The sequence below is a fragment of the Cryptomeria japonica genome, chromosome 1 (genome assembly GCF_030272615.1).
Source record: "Cryptomeria japonica chromosome 1, Sugi_1.0, whole genome shotgun sequence".
In the NCBI taxonomy this organism is placed as follows: Eukaryota; Viridiplantae; Streptophyta; class Pinopsida; order Cupressales; family Cupressaceae; genus Cryptomeria; species Cryptomeria japonica.
Window position 1 is genome coordinate 18719032 of NC_081405.1, and position 22303 is coordinate 18741334.

The window sequence follows — 22303 nt, forward strand, 5'->3', positions numbered from 1 at the left end:
TCCAAGTCTGAAAATTGTTTCCCAAATCAGTTCCAATGGCTGCCAAATAAAATCACCCAAGGCTGAATAGGCAGAAAATGAATAACAAAACAATTCCCAGCTCCAATGGTGAGAAGAAGACACTTCACCAAAATCGCCCAGCTGGAGAAAATCACTCAAGTCCGCAACTTAGCAATCACACTTAGCGAATATAATATTATTATAACATTGGCCTCCTCTTTTAAACATTTTTTTGCCTCAAGTTTTGACCACACAAGCAATGTGGGATAAAACTTTGATACTTATACTTGCTTGTGGAAAATCGGTTTGCTTCTAGAAGGTAAAAATCATTTAATGTTTATTGCAAATCATTTATTAATTATTTTTGTTTTTTAAATAATCGTTAATGATCACTAAAATAATTAAATTTGGGGTCATTTATTAAAAAATATTTCAAAATTTAACTAACTTTGACCCTTAGGGTTGCCCCCTATTGGGATAAAAATCCCAATAAAAACTTATTAAAAATCATTAAATATCCATTGGCCGGAATATTGCCCATATTGGAATAAAAATACCAATGAAAATTCATCAAACTTTGCAAAAAAGGTCTCTAGGGGAAAATCGATTTCAGTCTGGAGTGAAAATTCTAACCTGAATTTCGTCATTTAGCTCAAAAATCACTTTGTGGGATGTTGATGTGTGTTTTATGCACATGCAAGCATCAAAATAAAATACCAAAGTACTTTACCCTCTCTTGAACAAAATCACCTCAAATGCTAAGGGTAAGACCAACTAAAATGATTCCAAGGTTTCCACAGTCAGGTTTTGACGAGTGGGTAACTCAATGGTTGATGTGAATTGCTATCTTCATTTGGGGACTTACACAATTGTTCGAATCAACTTCATTGATCATGAATGGAGAATGGGTGTGTTGACAACTTAGGATTTGGCAATGTAGATCTGGACTTAATTCTAGCAAGGCTTTCTAAAAAAAAGGGGAAAAAGAAATAGGGATAGGAAATCTATTTTAAGCCTAGAATACAAGAAGTAATGAATGAATTTAGTGGAATCAAACTAGGCAAGATCTCACCATGAAGTCAAATAGATTTTGACACAAGCTTAGTGCAATCATCTAAGGTATATCTCAAAGATATTCAAATTTCTACCATGAAACATTGATACCATCCAAGTTGATGCATAACAATGGACGTATAATAATCGAAGTTAAGTTTGCATAAATTTTCAGTTGACCACGCACAACACATTTACAATCAACAAGAGGCTAGTGGTATGGATTAATGGATTCCACACAAATTCATTCAACAAATTCTCTCATTCAATCTAGCAAACATTGAAAGCAAATTCTAATCTAAAATTCTAATCTAACTTGGAGGAATTGAGAACCTTGAATGCAAGAAAACACTTAACCAAAAATCACCATCAAGTTGAACAATGATTTATATTCCAAATTTTTAGCATCTACCAAGAATTCTCGAAAATCTCTCCCTTACAAATGAGAGGCAATGAGGTATATATAGAGTCTCATACAAAATGGATGGCCAAGATTAAACCAAAATCAAGGGCCATGCCAACAAAGCCCTAGAGTTGCCTTAATTAGGGTTTACATAAAAAAATGGAGCCACCAGCATATAGTCCAATAGAAAGACACCTAGTCATCAATTAGGGAATCTTTTAGAAGATTCTGTCCTACATCGCTTTCTCTCACAGCATAATCCAAGAATCTAGCTAATACAAAATCTAATTCCTCCATAGAAATGCTGAGTAAGGTATCCTGCTGTAAATCAATCATGTCCAACGCATTCGAGGTGTTCTCCCAATTTGGCATGAACTTCTGCGAAATGTGAACATGAATCAACAAAGAGACCAAGTCATCCATCTGACTCTTCTTCAAAGAGTCTAATTGATTGAAGTACATGAACTTCATCTTGTCTCTCAATTCTGCTAAGTGTAAACCACTGGTTTCCGAAAGATGCCGACTATTAAATATATATAGCTTCGGTAGGAAATTTGTTAGTAATAACTATATATTAGTAATATACGTTTCAGATCTAGTTGTCATTGCAAATTAATCAACTATAAATCTTTGTGTCACCTCGTAAGCATTTCGATATTTGTCCTATGTTCACTGCATATCTATTGAGGAAAATTGAACTACAAATCGTAAATAATAATAACTAACAAATGATAGATTGCAATTATGATTTGATTAACCAATCGATATGTATTGGATTATGATAACAAATCGGTGTATATTGAATCATAAAGGGACACGATCTTGAAGGGATGTGTTCCTCATGAATGCGACCTTTGATCTCGATATACATATGCCTTGCAATGGCATTTGTAAGGCATTCAATACATACAAAAAAAAAATACATTCCTTCAACACAGTTCGGTATCAATCTGAGTTTCGGTCCATCATCAATTATATTCAACAAATTTACAATGGGTACGATATCATCATATCCATAAATACATTCATATGATTATTTGACAGTCTATTAAATTTATTAGTTGTCAAAAGCATAAAGGACTGATCCATTTACTGTTATCAATATAATTCAAGAATTTTGAAATTAGATTCACCTAAATCTGATCACTGAACCTTAACATGGTATCAGAACCAGCATAAGAAAAGATCAGATCAGATTGATATAGGCAAATGCATCCTCAATTTATCCTCGAATTCTTCAACTTTCTTTTATACTTCAAAATGGTGAATTGTGTTAGATTTGAGGATCAACTTGAAGGGGCTTCCAACTTTGTATCTTGGAAGTTTAGGATCATGCTGGCCTTGAGAGAAAACGAATTAGATGAATTCATAAAAGGAAGATATATCGGTACCTAATGAAGAAAGTGAGAAACTCCAATGGATGAAAAAGAATAATAAGGCCATGAAAATGTTGGTGGATGTAGTGAAAGATCATATTGTACCAATTATCTCTAAATTGGAAATGGCCTATGAAATGTTCAAATCATTAGAAAGCATGTATGAGATAAATAACACTAGTAGAGCTCTTGCATTAAAGCAACAACTCCATCATGTAAAAATGATAAAGGGAGAATCTATCACTTCATACTTCATGAGGATAACAGAACTGGGAGACCAGCTCTCCACTATTGGTCATACAATTGAAAGTAAAGAGTTAACCATGTTGGCTCTCAATGGTCTCCCTTCTTCTTGGGAATCATTCATTCAAGGGATAAGTGCACGATCTAAACTTCCTAAGTTTGATCGTCTAAAACCGATTGCATTCAAGAAGAATTGAGATTAATCACAAGAGGGATTGGACAAAGCTCCTCGAACGATGACATTCATGTCCTAGCCGCACACTCCAACAAGAAGAAAGGAAAGAAAGGCTACTTCAAAAGAAAGAAAGTCAAAGATTCAAATAGTGTTTCTACATCCAAGAGAAGGAGAGATATGTCAAAAGTCCAATGTTTCAGATGTGACGAATATGGTCACTATGCCATGAAATGTCCTACTAGGACCGAGCCTCAAGCTTCCATTGTTGTTGTTGATGAAACCCTTCCTCAAGGAGATTTAGATAAATTCGTCTTCTTTTCGGCTCTGTCAAGTCATGTGGTTGTTGGTAACAACACTTGGATAATTGATAGTGGGGCATCTCGTCACACCACAGGATTTAGAGAACATCTAGATAACTTGGTGGAGAAAACTTCAAATGAGAAAGTTACTATTGGAGATGACTCTAGCCATTCAGTGAAAGGAGTTGGGACTGCTACTCTACAACTAAATTCTGGCATCTCCATACAATTGACTGATGTACTATTCGTACCAGGGATTAAACAAAACTTGGTCTCCATTTCAGCCTTGGAAGACAAAGGCTACCGAATTGCTTTTATGGATGGCAAGGTTCGAGCATGGCCCAAGAAGACAAATATCAAGAAGGCTCGAATCATAGGAGTTCACCATGGATCTCTCTATCAACTTTGTGTTTCTCCTCCTCAAGCTCTAATTCATGCTACTTCAAATACATGTGAGATTTGGTAGAGAAGAGTGCGGCATCTTCATTTTCGTGCTCTATCTTCGATGGAAAGGATGGTGACAAGACTTCCCAAGATTAACCAAGAACGTGAAGGAACCTATAATGGATGTGCCTTGTGTTAATACATTATAGCTTCGGTAAGATAAATGATTGAATGAGAGATAAATGAAGTCTCTCATTCAATCATTTATCCTATCGTTAAACTATAATGAAAAACTTCAAGCTATTGTTCCTTCATTTGATGATCATTCTTCTTTGTATATGTTCAATCTACTTAGTTCGATCAATGCTTAAACTATCGATAATCATATCATAGCATAGAATACCAATTAAATCGGTTTACATTATAACTGAGATCATCGATTATTATCGGGCTAACCTATGTATTCCGATTTATATCGGTTGATATATTAAACAATGAACAACAATGGTTATCGGGATTAACCGATTGTTATTTGGTGGCAACTTAAGCATACACCAGATGATATCGGATGATTAATTAAGCAAACACCGATTGGTATCAGGTAGCATGTTAAGTATACCCCGATTAGTATCGGGTAGCAAGTTAAGTATACACTGATTAATATCGGGCTGTTAATTAAGGTATACACCGATTGTTAATTTTAACAATGAGTCAAAGGGTGTGATCAAGTAATGTCTTGATCGGTCATGTCTAAAAGACATGACTGGTCAAAGCATTGCTTGATACTCCCCACTTGCATATACATACCAAATCGACATTTGTGAGAAGGATATCGAAATCAATAAATACTCCTCTCACCTGCAACATAAAAGAAGATAATCAGACTTATCATATAAAATAGATAATACTTAGATAAAAGTAAAGATAAACTAGAGTATAACTTGCATATTGAATTGAGAATTGAACATCATTTACATGGTATCAGAGCCAGGTCCAGGCTAGGAGCCCCATGCACACGAGAGGTGTGGCTTAAGGGGGGTGTTGGGGTTGGAAATAAGCCACACTCGGACCGATGATGGACTGGTCCAAGAGGGGCCAGTAGCTCAGTAGTAGAGCACTCTAGCAGCGTATGGAAGTTCCTAGGTTCGAGTCCTAGCTGGTCCATGTCTCAACATGGTATTAGAGCTATAGTTAAATCGAACCAGAGGCTGTTCAATTCTGTGGAAAATTCAAAACAAGCATATATTCAAGATAGACTCGGAGGAGGTGATGACTTCTCAGCATGGAAGTTCAAAATTCAGATGATTCTAAAGGAAAATAAAGTCCAATCATTTGTAAAAATTGAAACTGCAGAACCTGAGACTGAACCTAACAAAACAACTTGGAGAGAGGGAAATGAAAAGGCCATCAAAATCATAGTTGATGGGGTGAGAAATAATATTATGCCCATTATAAGGAAACATGAAACAACCTACAACATATTCAAAGCACTTGAAGATGCATTTGAGATATCCAATGCTAGTAGAACCTTGGCTTTAAAAAGAGAAATAAATCACATAGCCATGATCAAAGGAGAATCAGTCAATGCCTACTTCATGCGAATATCAGCCCTAAGGGACGAACTAGCAACTCTTGGATATGAGATCCAAAGCAAAGAATTAACACTCATTGCTCTAGATGGGTTGCCTAGTATATGGGAAACATTCGTCCAAGGCATCAGTGCAAAGGATGAATTTCCAAAATTCGATAGGCTAAAGGCTGACTGTCTCCAAGAAGAATCAAGGCAAAATAAGAAAGGGATCAAGCAAAAGAATATAGATGAAGATCTCCAAGTTCTAAATACAAACTCAAACAAGAAAAGCAAGCAGAAACAATTTAGGAAGAGGAAAGGTCGTCATGGCAGGAACACCTTCAAGAAGGACCTTTCACAAATTCAATGTTACAGATGTGACAAATTTGGGCACTATGTTGCCAAATGTCCAGAAAGAGCCAAACAACAAGCCACATTTGCCAAAACAGGAAAATGTGAAAGGGAAGAAGACCCGGAGAAGTATGTACTCTATTCAGCACTCACAAACCAAGCATCAAACAAAGTTAACTCCTGCGTGATCGATAGTGGGTCATCCAGACACATTACAGGATTCAGAGAAGTGCTAGACTCCATGATAGAGGAGAATGATGAGGAAGTAACTATCGGAGATGACTCCACACATCCAGTCATAGGAGTTGGAACCTGCACCATCAAACTAAAGTCAGGTGTATCATTACAACTTAAAGGAGTGCTATATGTCCCAGGCATCAAGAGAAACCTAGTCTCCATATCAGCACTGGAGGATAATGGATACAGAGTGACTTTCATGGACAACAGAGTGTTGGCTTGGCCAAAGAATTCATCCATCAAGAAAGCTAAAACTATTGGTCAAAGACAAGGCTACTTGTATGAGCTGTGCATAGAGCCCAACTTAGTCCTAATCCATGAAACTACAGATGCTAATGAAGTCTGGCATATAAGACTAGGCCACCTGAATTTTAGAGCTTTATCATCAATGGGAAACCTTGTCACAGACCTACCTAAGTTAAAGCAATATCATTCAGGGGCATGCAAAGGATGTGCCCTAGGTAAAAATACTAAGGGTGCTTTTCAAAATAGTACTAGGAAAACAAGTAAAATTTTAGAGTTAGTTCATTCTGATGTATGTGGACCCATGTCCGTACCTTCTTTAGGAGGATTTTTGTATTATGTAATATTTGTTGATGACTACTCTAGGAAAACTTGGATCTACTTTCTGAAATGTAAAGAATCAGAAGAGATCCTCAATAGGTTTAAAGAATTCAAATCACTAACAGAGAACTACTCGGGAAATAAAATTAAAACCCTAAGAACTGATGATGGGGGGGAATACACATCAGAATTATTTAAAGATTTTTGTAAAAATTCAGGGATTAAGAGGGAGTTAACAATACCTTATAATCCTCAACAAAATGGGGTAGCTGAGAGGAAAAATAGGACAATCATTGAAGCTGCCAAAGCTATGATTCTCGATCAGAATCTAAATGTCAATCTTTGGGCACAAGCAACCAACACTGCTGTATATATTCAAAACATATGTCCTCACTCCCATCTTGAAGATAAGACTCTTGAGGAAGTCTTTACTATCAGCCACCTTAGGATATTTGGATGCCCTGTCTATATTCATGTACTTAGGTAGAAAAGATTAAAATTAGAGCCTTCTGAAAAAAGGGGAATCCTTGTAGGATATAGTGAAACCTCCAAGGCCTACAAGATTTATATACCTGGTCAAAATAATATTGAACTAAGTAGGGATGTGATTTTTGAAGAAGACTTAGCCTTCAAAAGAGCCCAAAGCTCACTAGAACTTGAAGTCTATATCCATACCCCTAGCATAGATGAAGATCCTACTCCTGAGCTTCAGAGGGAGAATCTTGAGGAAACTATAGGTGAAACTCAAAACCCACCTAGAGAAAACCTTAAGAAAAGACCACTATGGGCCACCAAGACTGTAGCAGAAGCTCAGAAGTTTGTTGCTCCTTCAGGAACCTACAGGGAAAGCAAAAGGCCTAATAAATTCACTAGCTATGTTGCCCTTATGAATGATCTCTCTAAAGTCGAACCAAACAATGTATCAGATGCACTTGAATATCAAGTATGGAAGGATGCCATGTCTGAAGAGTATTAGTCCATTATGAAGAATAATGTTTGGGAGATTGTTCCTAGGCCAACTAAGAAATGTGTTGTTTCATCTAAATGGCTTTTCAAGATCAAACATGTTGGAGATGGCAGTATTGAAAAACACAAGGCCATATTTGTAGCTAGAGGGTTCTCTCAAAGGGAAGGAATAGATTATGAAGAAACATTTGCACCTGTTGCCAGGTATACATCAATAAGAGCTGTACTAGCCATTGCAGCAGCAAAGGGGTGGAAGGTACACCAGATGGATGTTAAGACAACATTTCTAAATGGTGAGATCTCAGAAGAAGTCTACCTAGAGCAACCTGAAGGGTTTGAAATTCATGATGCAAAGTCTCATGTGTGTAGACTCAAAAAGGCTCTCTACGGGCTTAAACAGGCTCCCAGGGCCTGGTATGAAAGAATTGACACCTATCTCTTAGAACTAGGCTTCTCTAAGAATGATGCAGATCCTAATCTCTACTACAAAAGAAATAAAGGTGATATGCTAATATTGATTTTATATGTTGATGACTTATTAATCACATGAGATGATCACCTTATAGATCAATGCAAGAAAGATCTATCCAAAGAATTTGATATGAAGGACTTGGGACTCCTTCATTACTTCCTAGGATTGGAAGTATGGCAGAATTCTGATAACATTATACTAAACCAAGGAAAGTATACCTTGGACATTTTGAAGAGATTCAGAATGCTAAACTGTAGGCCCATGACTTCTCCTATGGAAACCAATTTACATAAACTTAAAGAAGCAGCAGCAGAGTCACAACCCACTGACCCTACTCAATACAGACAGATGATTGGGTCCCTGATGTACCTGGTAAATACAAGGCCAGATATCTGTTATGCAGTTAATTCTCTAAGTCAGTTTATCTGTGAACCTAAGGAGATACACCTGGTTGCAGTAAAACACATTATGAGATACTTACAAGGTACCCTAAACCTTGCTCTCAAATATGAGAAAGTTGATATAGACCTACATGGATTTACAAATTCAGATTGGGCTGGAAGTGTGACTGACAGGAAAAGCACTTCAGGGTGTTGCTTCAGTCTAGGTTCAGCCATGATATCTTGGATCAGCAAAAAGCAGTCTTCTGTAGCTCAAAGTTCCACTGAGGCCGAATACATTGCAGCTTCTATGGCAGCCCGAGAGGCAATATGGCTGAGGAAGTTGCTTGTGGGGTTGTTTGGAGAGCCTATGAAACCCACTGTTATACATTGTGACAATTAAAGCTGCATAAAACTTTCAGCAATCCTGTGTTCCATGACAGGTCCAAGCATATTGAGGTTCCATATCACTATGTGCGAGATATGGTTGACAGGAATGTGATTCAATTGGAATATGTTTGTACAGGAGATTAGACTGCAGATATTCTGACCAAACCTCTTTCCAGAGTGAAGGTTGATCACTTTAGAAAAGGTTTAGGTATGATAGAAAGGTAATTTGCTTTGTAATCTGTATTTACATATCAATAAGATGTTTAATGTGTAAACTTCTTTGTCATGATAGGACATTTTGGATTTTATCCCCTGGGTTCATATCTAAGAGGCGACGATCTCTCAAGATAATGAACACTTGTATGTAGACATTATAAGGTGACGATCTTCTAATGTCCAAACCAGTTATCATGTTGGATCTCTGGTATGTCATGGATGTGCCATGATTGTGTTGTGTAAAACATTTGTATAAGATGTTAGTGCACATACCACAACTTGGATAAGATGAGAATTTAATCATTCTTATATGTTTATCCTTAAGTATTGCATGTTTAGGCAATATTGATATTACATGCTTAGGTGATATCCTGCCATCACAAGATTGACGTGATGAACATTTGTATCACGTGTTTAGGTGATACTTCATATCATGTGATTAGGTGATATGATTTTCTAAAAGAGACAGATTGTGTAAAGAATACTAACCATCATTTGAATTGTGATGCTTGATATATTGTTTTTTCATTTATCTTATCTAGCTAAGACGGAGTGTTAATACATTATAGCTTCGGTAAGATAAATGATTGAATGAGAGATAAATGAAGTCTCGCTTTCAATCATTTATCCTATCGTTAAACTATAAGGAAAAACTTCAAGCTATTGTTCCTTCATTTGATGATCATTCTTCTTTGTATATATTCAATCTACTTAGTTCGATCAATGCTTAAACTATCGATAATCATATCATAGCATAGAATACCGATTAAATCGGTTTACATTATAACTAAGATCACCGATTATTATCGGGCTAACCTTTGTATTCCGATTTACATCAGTTGATATATTAAACAATGAACAACAATGGTTATCGGGATTAACCGATTGTTATCGGGTGGCAACTTAAGCATACACCGGATTGTATCGGATGATTAATTAAGCAAACACCGATTGGTATCGGGTAGCATGTTAAGTATACCCCGATTGGTATCGGGTAGCAAGTTAAGTATACATTGATTAATATCGGGCTGTTAATTAAGGTATACACCGATTGGTATCGGGTAGCAAGTTAAGTATACACCGATTAATATCGGGCTGTTAATTAAGGTATACACCGATTGGTAATTGTAACGATGAGTCAAAGGGTGCGATCAAGTAATGTCTTGATCGGTCAAAGACATGACCGGTCAAGGCATTGCTTGATCTTCCCCACTTGCACATACATACCAAATCGACATTTGTGAGAAGGATATCGAAATCAATAAATACTCCTCTCACCTGCAACATAAAAGAAGATAATCAGACTTATCATATAAAATAGATAATACTTAGATAAAAGTAAAGATAAACTAGAATATAACTTGCATATTGAATTGAGAATTGAACATCATTTACACCTTGGGGAAGAACACTAAAGTTACTTTTCATAATAGTGAAAGTAGATCTTAATGTGTTTTAGAACTTATCCATTTAGACTTATGTGGTCCTATGTCAGTAGCTTCCGCAGGTGGATTCTTGTACTATGTTATTTTCATTGATGACTATTTTAGGAAAACTTGGATATAGTTTTTGAAAAGTAAAGAATTTGAGGAGGAAGTACTGGTAAGATTTAAGGAATTCAAGGCCCTAGTAGAAAACATGTTAGGGAAAAGAATCAAAACTTTAAGATCAGATAGTGGAGGAGAATATACCTCTAATAACTTTAAAAAGTTCTGCAGTGATGCTGGGATTAAGAGGGAATTTAGTGTTCCTCATAATCCTCAACAAAATGGTGTGCCTGAAAGGAAAAAAGACCATCATAGAATCTGCCAAAGCCATGATACATGACCAAAATCTTAATACTTCTTTTTGAGGTAAAGCTTCTAAAATTGTTGTTTATATTCAAAATAGATGTCCACACAACATTTTGGGAAACAAGACTCCTGAAGAAGTATTTACAGGGGTAAAACCTGACATAAGCCACTTAAGGATCTTTGGTTGCCCAGTATACTTTCATATACTCAAAGATAAAAGGTCAAAACTAGAACCTTCAAGCAAGAAGGGAATTTTTGTAGGCTACAGTGAAACATCCGAAAGATGCCGACTGTTAAATATATATAGCTTTGGTAGGAAATTTGTTAGTAATAACTATATATCAGTAATATACGTTACAGATCCAGTTGTCATTGCAAATCGATCAACTATAAATCTCTGTCACCTCGTAAGCATTTCGATATTTGTCTTATGTTCACTGCATATCGATTGAGGAAAATTAAACTACAAATCGTAAATAATAATAACTAACAAATGATAGATTGCAATTATGATTTGATTAACCAATCAATGTGTATTGGATTATGATAACAAATCGGTGTATATTGAATCATAAAGGGACACGATCTTGAAGGGATGTGTTCCTCATGAATGCGACCTTTGATCTCAATATACATATGCCTTACAATGGCATTTGTAAGGCATTCGATACATACAAAAAAAAATACATTCCTTCAGCACAGTTCGGTATCAATCTGAGTTTCGGTTCATCATCAATTATATTCAACAAATTTACAGCAGGGGTACGATATCATCATATCTAGAAACACATTCATATGATTATTTGACAGTCTATTAAATTTATTAGTTGTCAAAAGCATAAAGGACTGATCCATTTACTAAGATCAATATAATTCAAGAATTTTGAAATTAGATTCACCTAAATCTGATCACTGAACCTTAACACCGATTAGGAGATGACTCAATTCTGATTTGCTTTGTTTCAAATTCAATCTTTGACCAACATATTGTAGCTTGGGGTTTTGAGGAGGTTTTGAGTTATAATGCGTTTTGGGGTTTTTGAATGATAAAATGAATAATGTAATATGGAATTCCAGATAAGAACAAATTACAACTACATGAAACTAAATTTCAGAATATATGATTTATTATCAGCTACTAATTAAATGCAAGGAATTGAAGAATTTCAACACTAACATGCCAATTTGGCCTACCAGGAGTCCAACGCCTTGCTTGGAGGGCTTCTTTATTGACTTTATTGAATGAAAATGCTGCTACAGGAGCTTCCAATGTGCACCAAGTGCTCCAACATGTTTTATTCTTCTAAACAATAATTATCAAAAATAATTGAATGAATAACTGACAATCCTGAAGCTTATTCTGAAATCTTGCTAGGAGAGATCACCAAATTGACCCAATTTTCCCCTCTGATTCGATGATGTAGCTCCTGTATGATGCAATCCTTCCAAACAAACCCTTGATGTTAGGGTTTCAAGCAGATCCGAAGCAAATATGAACTAACAATTATATGCAGATTTAAATACAAAAGATAAAGAAATAAAACAGGACACAGATAACACAGAGATTTAACGTGGTTCACCCAGAATGGGTTACGTCCACCATACACAGCCGTCCAATCTTTCTTATTATCTAGCAAAAACAGTACATCAACCTTCCCATGCCTTAAGCATCCCAGCTGCTTATAACATGCGTTTTTAGGGCAACAAACAAAGTCGGCCTTTTTTAGGGTTTTATTACAATGTCGATTTTCATCAACAAAAACGGCAAAAAAAAATTTCTCGGGGGGGGCCCGGCGAGGATACGTGCTGAGTGTACAGTACTTTGCTATCAATCGCCACATTTCAACAATCTCCCACTTGGAGACTGATCAGGCTCCACACCGAACACTTGATTTCCTCTTACAATCTGCTGACAATGAATTCTGAGCAATAAATCTGAATTGAAACCCTTCCAATTATTTCTTTGGCATCCATAGGTAAATTGGAATGGTACGGCTAAGGCTAGGAAGTATGGCTGGCCCAAAAATGCACAAATTTCATTAAATTCAGTCTCCTATCCACCCAGATCTGTCAATCAGACTCCTATGATGTTGCTGCTACCAATCAAATGCCTGATTCGAACCCCATGAGGACCAAATATAGTCTTTTACGCAGATCGATTGATGATTGATGAGAGGGTTTATGTCCTATCATCAAGAGATTGGAGGATTCCATCCACAATCTGGCTCCAGCTCTCTGCAAAATCGTTGCAGACCTGAAAATTATCTTCTTCTTCAAAATTAAACACAAATCAATGATCCCCATAATGAACGTACTAAGTCTTTTAACTCTTTAAGCCCAAATCGAACTTCCTAGAGGCCATCTTTTGAAGACTCCTTGGAATCTTCCTCTCCCATAAAGCGCCCAGCCTTGAGGGTGGATTCATCATGACAAAAACCACCACCTTTGAAGTTATAAAAATCGCCTAGGGAAGAGAGCAAGGTAACTTTTAAAATAAATTTACTTATTCCAAAATAAAAAAGTTACTTTTTTGTTTTAACTTTCTCCAAATTTAGAAAAGGTTACTTTATCACATAATATTATAAAGTTTTATTATGAATAGTTCACCAAAGCAAAATATAACTAAGTATTGGTCCCCTTTGGCTAACCAATCATCCCCTATATTGTGAATTTGTTTGCGGAGATGGTTTACAAGCAAATCTATGCATCTAGATAGCACCCAAGGAAGTGGGGACATTACAGTTTCATTGACATCAACTCCTAATAATTCCTCAATTGAGGCAAGGATCTTCGACTGATTATTATGAATTGATCCTTCCATCTTTGCACAACTCTTTTGTGATCTCTCATAAGTTGATTTCTCCATGGCTAATGAACAATACTAGCCATGGAAATCGTATCTATCTCCATTATGCACAATATTCTCCCTGATCAATGTGGATGTAGGAATTTTCTTCAAAGCTTTGAGGCGTGGAATAGTCTTCTCCTGAATAGGTCGGAATTCCTCCCAAACTCCCTCTAAATACTGTATCCTGAATATGAGCCCTGTTGTCCTATCAAAAGCCTGGACAAAATGAGTAAGGAAATCATCCGCCTGTCTCTTTGTATCTTCAATCCATTTCTGCACTTTGGAGAGTGTATCTCTCACTACCTCATAATGTGTATGTAGTCCACGATCAATTGCAATAGGGGAAATAAGGGTGGGATTCTCACACCTTATCCGTGCAATATACTCTCCAAGTTTGATATTCTCTTCTTCATACTTCTCTCTTTTTTCAATCTCCCGGTCCAATCTCACACTGATTACCTTGAGGGTATCACCAACCTCCTGAAATTCTTGCTCTTTTGTAGTACGACCAAGTGCAACTGAAATAATCTGGAAATCCATGGGAGTAGCAATGTCCGTCATCACATCTCCAATAGGAACAACTACCTACACAATCCGCATTCCTGTCTCATCTCTAACTATATGTGACAAAATTTCAGCTTTCTTAGGTTCTTTCTCCTTGTTGCTCCTAGCTAAGTAGTCATCAATGTCATCAATAGGCTGTGCCTCTACCATCTTCTTACTTTTCTCCATACTCTTCATCAGCCAATCGGGAATAGTGGTCATCTCCATACCATCATCGAAACATATCTCTCGATCTTAACACCAAGATAACATCATCATCATCATCATCCTGATGATCTCTGGTCAAATCGTATATATTCTTCCCCAAACTAACCTCCAAGAGGATAGTAGGAGATCCCGACTGATCATCATCTTCATTAGGTGGAGTAGATGTAGCTGTGGCATGTAAATCCTGAACACACTCTGGTAATATTACTGTGTTGGAACATTGCTCAAACTCTTTGTTCTGTTCTGGCACTTCAACTTCCTTGATTGATGAGACACTGAGGTGAGGTGAAGGAATAACAACCTTTTGCTTTTTCTTAACCTCCTCAATCTTCTTCCCTCTAGCCTTGACTTCTCCTAGTGTGTTCTTCCCTCTCTTGGGAGCTTGACTTTCCTCATCCGCATGAATCTCGATATCACTGATAGTCCTTTGATCATCTTCGGAAGAGGATTCCTCCTGTTTCATCTTTTCATAAGTGAAGGTAACACCCATGTCAACTAATTTGTTCATTTGATTGTCTACCCATCCGCAATAGAATTGCCTTCTTCATTTCATTTTCATACTGTGGATGCGTATGATCTTTGTCATCTAATATCTGATCAAGAATGAGGAAAAGTCCACATTTCCTCATGAAATCCACTGACATTCTAGACCATATTCTTCTTTTCACTACTTGCTCGTCCATCAGGTTGGCCCAATAATCTTCTGTCTACCTTGTGGATGAACTTATCTCCTAGAGTGGCAGCGTCCTCAAATAGAAGTGTATCATTAACAAAAAGTTGATGAGTAAAAGGATCCATCACATTAACAAATTTTATTCCTTTCCAATCTCTATTGATTGCAACTCATTTGATCATATGGCTTAACATATCTGCCATTATAACAAAAAGAGACGGGGATAAAGGATTGCCTTGTTGTATCCCCGATGCTCCATTGAAAAAACCACATGGGGTGCCATTTATAAGAACTGAGTATCTCACATAAGATATACATGCAAAAATCCATTTTGTCCAATCATTTGAAGAAGCTAAATGCTTGAGAACTTTCATTAAAAATACCAACGCACCTTATCATAGGCCTTGCTGATGTCCAATTTTAGAAGCATACTTTTGAGATTTTGTTTCCTAATGGAATGAAGGATCTCGTGGGTGATAATGATGCCATCCGTTATATTCCTGTCCGGTATGAAGTTGCTCTATTCTGGGGATATAATTTTTAGTATGATAACTTTCAACCTGTTTGCAATTACTTTTGAGATAATCTTGTATATTGTGTTACAAAGTGAGGTCGGTCTGAAATCTGCAAAGGAGCAACAGTCATTTCCTTTCGGAATCAAAGCAATGTTTGTATTGTTGAGGTCCTTGAGAATTTTCTTTTTCTTTTTGGATTCCTCAACAACATCGGTGATGTCATCCCGCATGAAACCCCAACATTTTTGAAAGACCAGGGTAGTAAAGCTGTCTAGGCCAGGGGCCTTATCCGGATTTAACTGAAATGCTGCTAATCGAACTTCCTCCTTTGATACAGCCATGCATATATACTTCTTGTCCTCATCTGAAATTTTCCTTGGAAGGCAATTTATAGCATCCATATTGTTTTGTTTAGCTGAATATGTTCCGCCCAACAGATTTTGCTAGAATTCCAGTCCCATCTTTTGGATCTTCTCAGGGTCTGTAACCGTTTCTTCACTTTGAAATTTGATTTGGGATATTTTGTTCCCGGTACACTTCATTTTAGTGGTGTTGTGAAAGAAACTTGTGTTCTTATCGCCCTCATCTAGCCATGTTTCTCTTGACTTTTCTTTCCAGTAGCAGTCCTCTCGTGCTAAGAGCTCTTCGTACTCAGCTAATAACTCTTTTTCTTTCTTGTATGCTTCTTGCTCATGCCATTCCTCATCACTTTTTCACTTAATTCATTCATATCTTCCTCAACTCTTTCTTTTTCCATGAAGATGTTCTTAAAAATCTCCTTATTCCATATTTTGAGTTTAGCCTTAAAGAATTGCAACCGCTTTTTAAAAACATAAATCTTTGTTCCCTCATAGATTTTGGATTCCGCCCACCATTCCTCCATTAGCTTCATCTGATCCGGATAACGCGTCCACATTTTTTAAAATCAAAATTGGCATCTCGGAGGCAGGCATTCCTCCACGATCATCAATTCCACCGGGTAATGATATGATGCAAGATAGCTCAAGATTTGGGCCTCCGAAACAGTATTGCAAGTCATCCACTCATTAGACAGTAAAAACCAATCCAAGCGTTCAACGATGTTTGTGAATCCATCTTTGCGATTATTCTAGGTGTATGTCCCATTGTTTGGCACTACATTTGATAGACCATTCAATGTCAAAAATCCTTTAAAATCTTTTTGTGTTGGGGAGATTCTACCCAAACCACCACGTTTATCCTCATGGTTTAGAATGGCATTAAAGTCACCAACGACAATGATTTTTCCTTGCACCCTTTCAAAATTCATTGATAGAGAATCCCAAAGTGCTTCCTTGTCCTTTGTCTTGATCGGCCCATACGCATTGAAAAGAGTAAAAGTACAATTTGATTTTAGGCTTGAGACACATACCTTCATCCAATGATTGTCCAATTCTGGTTCTATGGTTGTCACATTACCTGCCTTCCACATTATTCCGATGCCACCAGAGGCACCTTGCACATCGTTAAAAAGACCTGTCCAGCCTTAGCAATGTTTTACAAACTTATCTGCATCAATAGCTTTCGGTTTTGACACTTGAATAAGAACAACATCAACTTGTAGGCTTTCCAATTGGCTCTTTATTATACACCATCTGTTAGGGGTGTTTAAGCCCCTAACATTCCAAGTGAGGATCTTCATCTCCCTCCAAGGGAGGCACTGGCTCCCTTGGATCGTGTCATATAGGCTCGGATAGAGGTCTGTTCTTTTAGCATTGCACACTCTTGTCTTTTTTGTTGATTAGTCTTCTTGCCAGTTTTCTTCCTAACCCGGGCGGTTTGTAAGAGTTTTGCTGTCAATTGTGATATTGTCCTTGGTTCAATGATGTCCAGTTCGTCTTCCTCTTCTACATGTTCGGGCTCCTCCCTTTGCTCTTCTGTAACTTCTGTCTCAAAACTGTCTCCATTAGGATTGCATGGATCACCAAAATAGTCTATCTCCTCTTAAACAAAGGGAACAATGCTCATATTGTTAACTTCATTGTGGATTGGTGGCTCTGGGTGAGGCTCCTTCAGGATCTCAGTTTTGGCAAGTTGCTCATGATTGGGTTCCACCTTCTTCTTCGGTGTCCATCTTTGCCGCAAGGGCCTCGGGCATGAGGATTCAGAATGCTTCCTACTTCGGCAATGTAGGCAAAAGAATTTGGCTTGCTCAATTTCGATATCCTATGGCCAAATTCCATTTTCTGTTTGCAAATTCACCATCGCAGGTATCGGCTTTATTGAAATTATTTTTATTCGCGCATGCAAGGCTAAATCGCATTCTCCCATATCAACTTCAATTGTTTGCCCTAAGGAATTGCCAATGCATTTTAGTACCTCTTCCGACCGATATTTGAAAATCAGATTGTATAGTCTGATCCACTTTGGATTGTCCATTGGGCACATCTTGTGCGGTTTAAAATTTGCCTCCCATTTTGCACGAAGATATATTGGTTATCAATTTTCCAAAATCTTTCTTTGAGCACAGCATCTCGATCGCTTTCATTATTGAAATCAACCAGTATGAAGTGCATAGGTAGGAAGAAAACTTCGATTGGTTTGTTATGTCAGTTTGTTTTTATCCATAGCCTCATTTCAGCCTGTGTGCAAACAGCCCCTAGGGGTCTGCAGATTATTGCGGTATGTTTGAGTGCGTCTACATCTTTTTTTGCAATACCCCCGACATTGATGGTAGGGAGATCATGAAACCCTATTTGTGTATCTTCCCCCTCGCAATTTTTGCCATATTGATTTTGCTCTTTTGCACTATTTTAGCTTTGCTCCATTTCACCTATTTCATATGTTGGAATATTTATATTTATATTATAATATATACTATTATATAATATAATAAATATATTATAATTATATATTAGTATAATATTATATATAATATATATTTTTACATTGTTTTTGTACTAACAAACCAAAAACCCATTTTGAAAATTTTGTCGAACTGACAAACCGGGCTCTCAAACCCCAATCTGAACCCAAAGCCGAACTAGCAACGTAGGCAAAAATAAAATTTCATTTCATAAGTATTTATAATTTTCTCTAAGTGCATGTTGTGCCTTTTAGTTTAGCATCTCGTCACTTGCTTTCTCTTAGTAGGCTTAGAAAAATGTAAAAATTCTGCCCATTCTCTTTGTAAATTCTGGTCTGTCCTAGCCAAAGAGTTGATTATGTTATTAACATTTACATTTTGAATACTATTTTTTTAATATTGTAATGGGGGTTCTATTGGGGCCCCTGCCCTTAAAAAACATAATTTTCATACAACAAACATACTGCCTCACATAACAGAAGAAAATCATTCTTACAAAATGGCAGCAATGGTCAAGCACTAGAAAACAAAAAGCACAATGCTAGCACACCAAAACACAGCCAGTGTTCTGCTATACAGGTAGAACTAAGAAAACAAAATTGCTTTAACCAACCTGCTGAACAGTGTGGCCTAAACCCTTAATGGAGCCACCCATAGATAACGTTGCTTCAGCTGGCACCTTTTCTATCACTTCCTCAACTTAGTTTTCCGCTCCAGACGCCATTCCCCCTACCGTGCCCCTGCCAGCAAGGGGAAGAGAACTTCATGGTAAATTTATTGACTATGATTGTTTCCTATGTATCGTACATCTCCACAATAAGCACAAAGCACTCACTCTTTTCAGTGAAGATCCTCTACCCCTTCCACCTATCATACTTTGTTACTGGCAAGGATATTGAAGCCACACCTTGCATATATACATTTTCGTACTTCACTAATCCTTTGCACTTTCTACCTTTGCCATTACAATCTCCCCCAAATTGATCAAGAATAGACAATTTAAATAGCCAGAGCCTTGATTCTGCATCTGCAATATAAAAAGCTAGATTGGTAATGAAGTCTTTTTTTATTGCTGCTTTAGACCTGTGACTTACTTCCATCCCCTTTATTACTAGCATGCCTTTGACAAAACCTAATGACTAAAAAGAAAAGTTGATCTTAAGCCTCTTGTCGGAGACATTACCACATGCCTTTATTTGCTTTCCCTTTCTTAAACTACACTTGCTCACCATCCTTTCCAATGGATTTAGCACCTATGTTCCTGCCAATCCTCCTTAATTGATGTTTCACACATGCCTCACACCTAGTGTAGGCTTTATATATCTTCACTTGGAGACAGTATAAGATGGCAACAATTCAGGTTCTTAAAAAAAGAGAATGGCTTAACACAGGCTGCCAACATAATCATATCCAACATACTCATGGTGGCTGAAAACATAGGTGCCTTTAAGGATCCATACAAGAGCTTTGAACTGACTATAGATGGCCATTATAGGTTTTTGAACAATCCTTTATTAGCGAGATAATCTGCCTCATAATTGAAATGTCACTTGCAATGTGGAAAGCTGATAGAATCAAATTTCTCCATATCTGCATATCTACTAAGCATCCAATTTAGACTGTTCCCTTTATTGATTGCATTTATCACCACCTTTGAGTCACCTTCAACTATTAGATTTTTCTGGTTTAGAGATTCAGATAGTATTGTGCCAAGTCCTGCAAGCAATGTTTCCTATTCTACTTCATTGTTTGTCCTTATACCTAAGAATAGCAACCCTCCATAAATCAAACCTCCCTTAGAAACTCACAACAGGAAACCTACCCCTTCTAAACCTGGTTTCCTTCTTGAAGCACCATCATAATTAAGTTTGACATAGGTACCTGCAGGAGGCAAGCATTACTCTCTGCTAGCTTTTGTTGCTGCTTTTTGCTCTTATTCTTCATCCATGTAGTCTTATTCTTCCTTTTCCCTTGAAAGGGGCTTTTTCGAATATTATTATTATTATATGCACTTTTTTGTTCCGACAATCATGAGCAAAAGAGTAGGTGGGTAGTTATCAAGCTAGCCACCTGATTGTTTTTTGTGAAGTATCATAAGAGGACCAGTTGGAATTTGGAAGCACATCAAGTGTGGACTATCTCCTAGCTTTTGTGGGATGTTATGTCAAATGCATTTGTACTCAAATTTACAAGGCAATAAATCTTGTCACAGTTGCAGTTAGAGCAGTTTTCTGAAGTCAGCCAATTGTTTCATTTTTAATGTTTTCACGATGGGGAGGGGTGGAGTGAGTTTAACTACTGAATGCAAATGTGATCTGTGATTTGTGTGGCTACTACAATGTTAGATATTTGATCATTTTTTTCCTTTATATATATATGTTCTCATGGTAGATTTTGGAAACTCATTGTAATCTAGCAATTTTGACTTTTGGATCCAACTAAACTTGTTATTGTTGAATATGGTTATTAGGTAATAGCTGCCCTGAGAGAATTTGGGCTTGAGTCGTCGAACTTGATTCTTGGAATTGACTTCACCAAGAGTAATGAGTGGACTGGTAATGAAATTCTCTCTGTGAAAAAGTTTCAGATTTGTGTAGATCTCGAAGATTTAGTTTAACCAAACTGGGCATTGAAAATCAATAGATTTACTTTTTTGATAAATGCAGGGAAACACTCTTTTAATAGGCGAAGTTTGCATGAGATTGGGAACATACCAAACCCATATGAGCAAGCAATTTCAATCATTGGACGAACTCTTTCTCCATTTGACGAAGATAATATGATCCCTTGTTTCGGCTTTGGTGATGGTTTGTAGTTATAAAAACTTTTTACATTAGATGATATAGCTTTGCAAAAATTCATTACACATAGATATAGACCATCATCCGATATATGCCCATGCTATTATCTTGTTTGGAATTATTGATGCTATCAATTTGAAATACTATTTTGTGGATTTTGCAGCATCTACGCATGACCATTCAGTGTTCAGTTTCTTTCCGGACTTTCGACCTTGCCATGGGTTTGAAGAGGCTCTTACACGGTATAGGGAGATTGTTCCACATTTGAGACTGGCTGGTTTGAATCTTAAATACCCTTCCGTTTTTCCTTTCTTCTTCACTGTAGGTTTATGTAAGTTGTTCACCAGTTTTACAATGTTAGTAAAAGTTTGATCATCTCATCTGGAAAAATTACCAATTACATTCTTTGAATCACAGTCCAAGGAAAATTGCATGAATTTGGTCATACTAAGTGCTCTGACATTAGAATTCGCATGCATTTGGACAATAAATGCTAGTGCATAGTAGTGTTAGCGACTGAGCTGACAAATTTGTTCCTATAAGAGTCCTCACTCTACAGATGTTCCTATTCAGTCTTGTACATATATATCTAGGGAACTAAAAAGCTTACCTGTTATGTAATTTTTATCTTTAAGTGTCAAAAATATTCATTGAAGTAAAAGCACTCATAGTACATACTCTTTGCAAGTGTTATACTCACGAAGAAGTGATGTGGAGTCATTGGTTATATTCTGGTTTTGTCTATGTATAAGTAAGTGTTGTGACCATTTCACACATCGCCCCATTTAAATGGGGACCCCCTCTTTTTTTGCTTGGTTTGCCTGTTCTTCTCTCTGCTTTTAGGGTTTTGGGTAAGTGAGTGAGTCGTCTGGACCAGGGCTAGGCCTTAGGGTTTCCTGTTGATATTTTCAAGCCGAAGTCCAGTCAAATTTTGAAGGATTTTTGAGCGTCCTTGCGTAGGTTGCAATTTTGAAATAGGATGAGTCTGTCGGGATGTCA

The 22303-nt window shown here is 37.0% G+C and overlaps 1 protein-coding gene across 3 annotated transcripts in view; it reads left to right on the forward strand.

The window, feature by feature from the left end:
• The window catches only part of LOC131068218 (E3 ubiquitin-protein ligase RGLG3), an 85900-nt gene that overhangs the window by 19398 nt on the left and 44199 nt on the right, over window positions 1-22303 (forward strand). For all 3 annotated transcript variants that reach the window (XM_058003411.1, XM_058003412.2, XM_058003413.2), the window contains exons 3-5: window positions 20974-21058; window positions 21170-21310; window positions 21468-21581. In XM_058003411.1, coding sequence (XP_057859394.1) covers window positions 20974-21058; window positions 21170-21310; window positions 21468-21581 — 340 coding nt within the window. The remainder of the gene's footprint in view (window positions 1-20973; window positions 21059-21169; window positions 21311-21467; window positions 21582-22303) is intronic.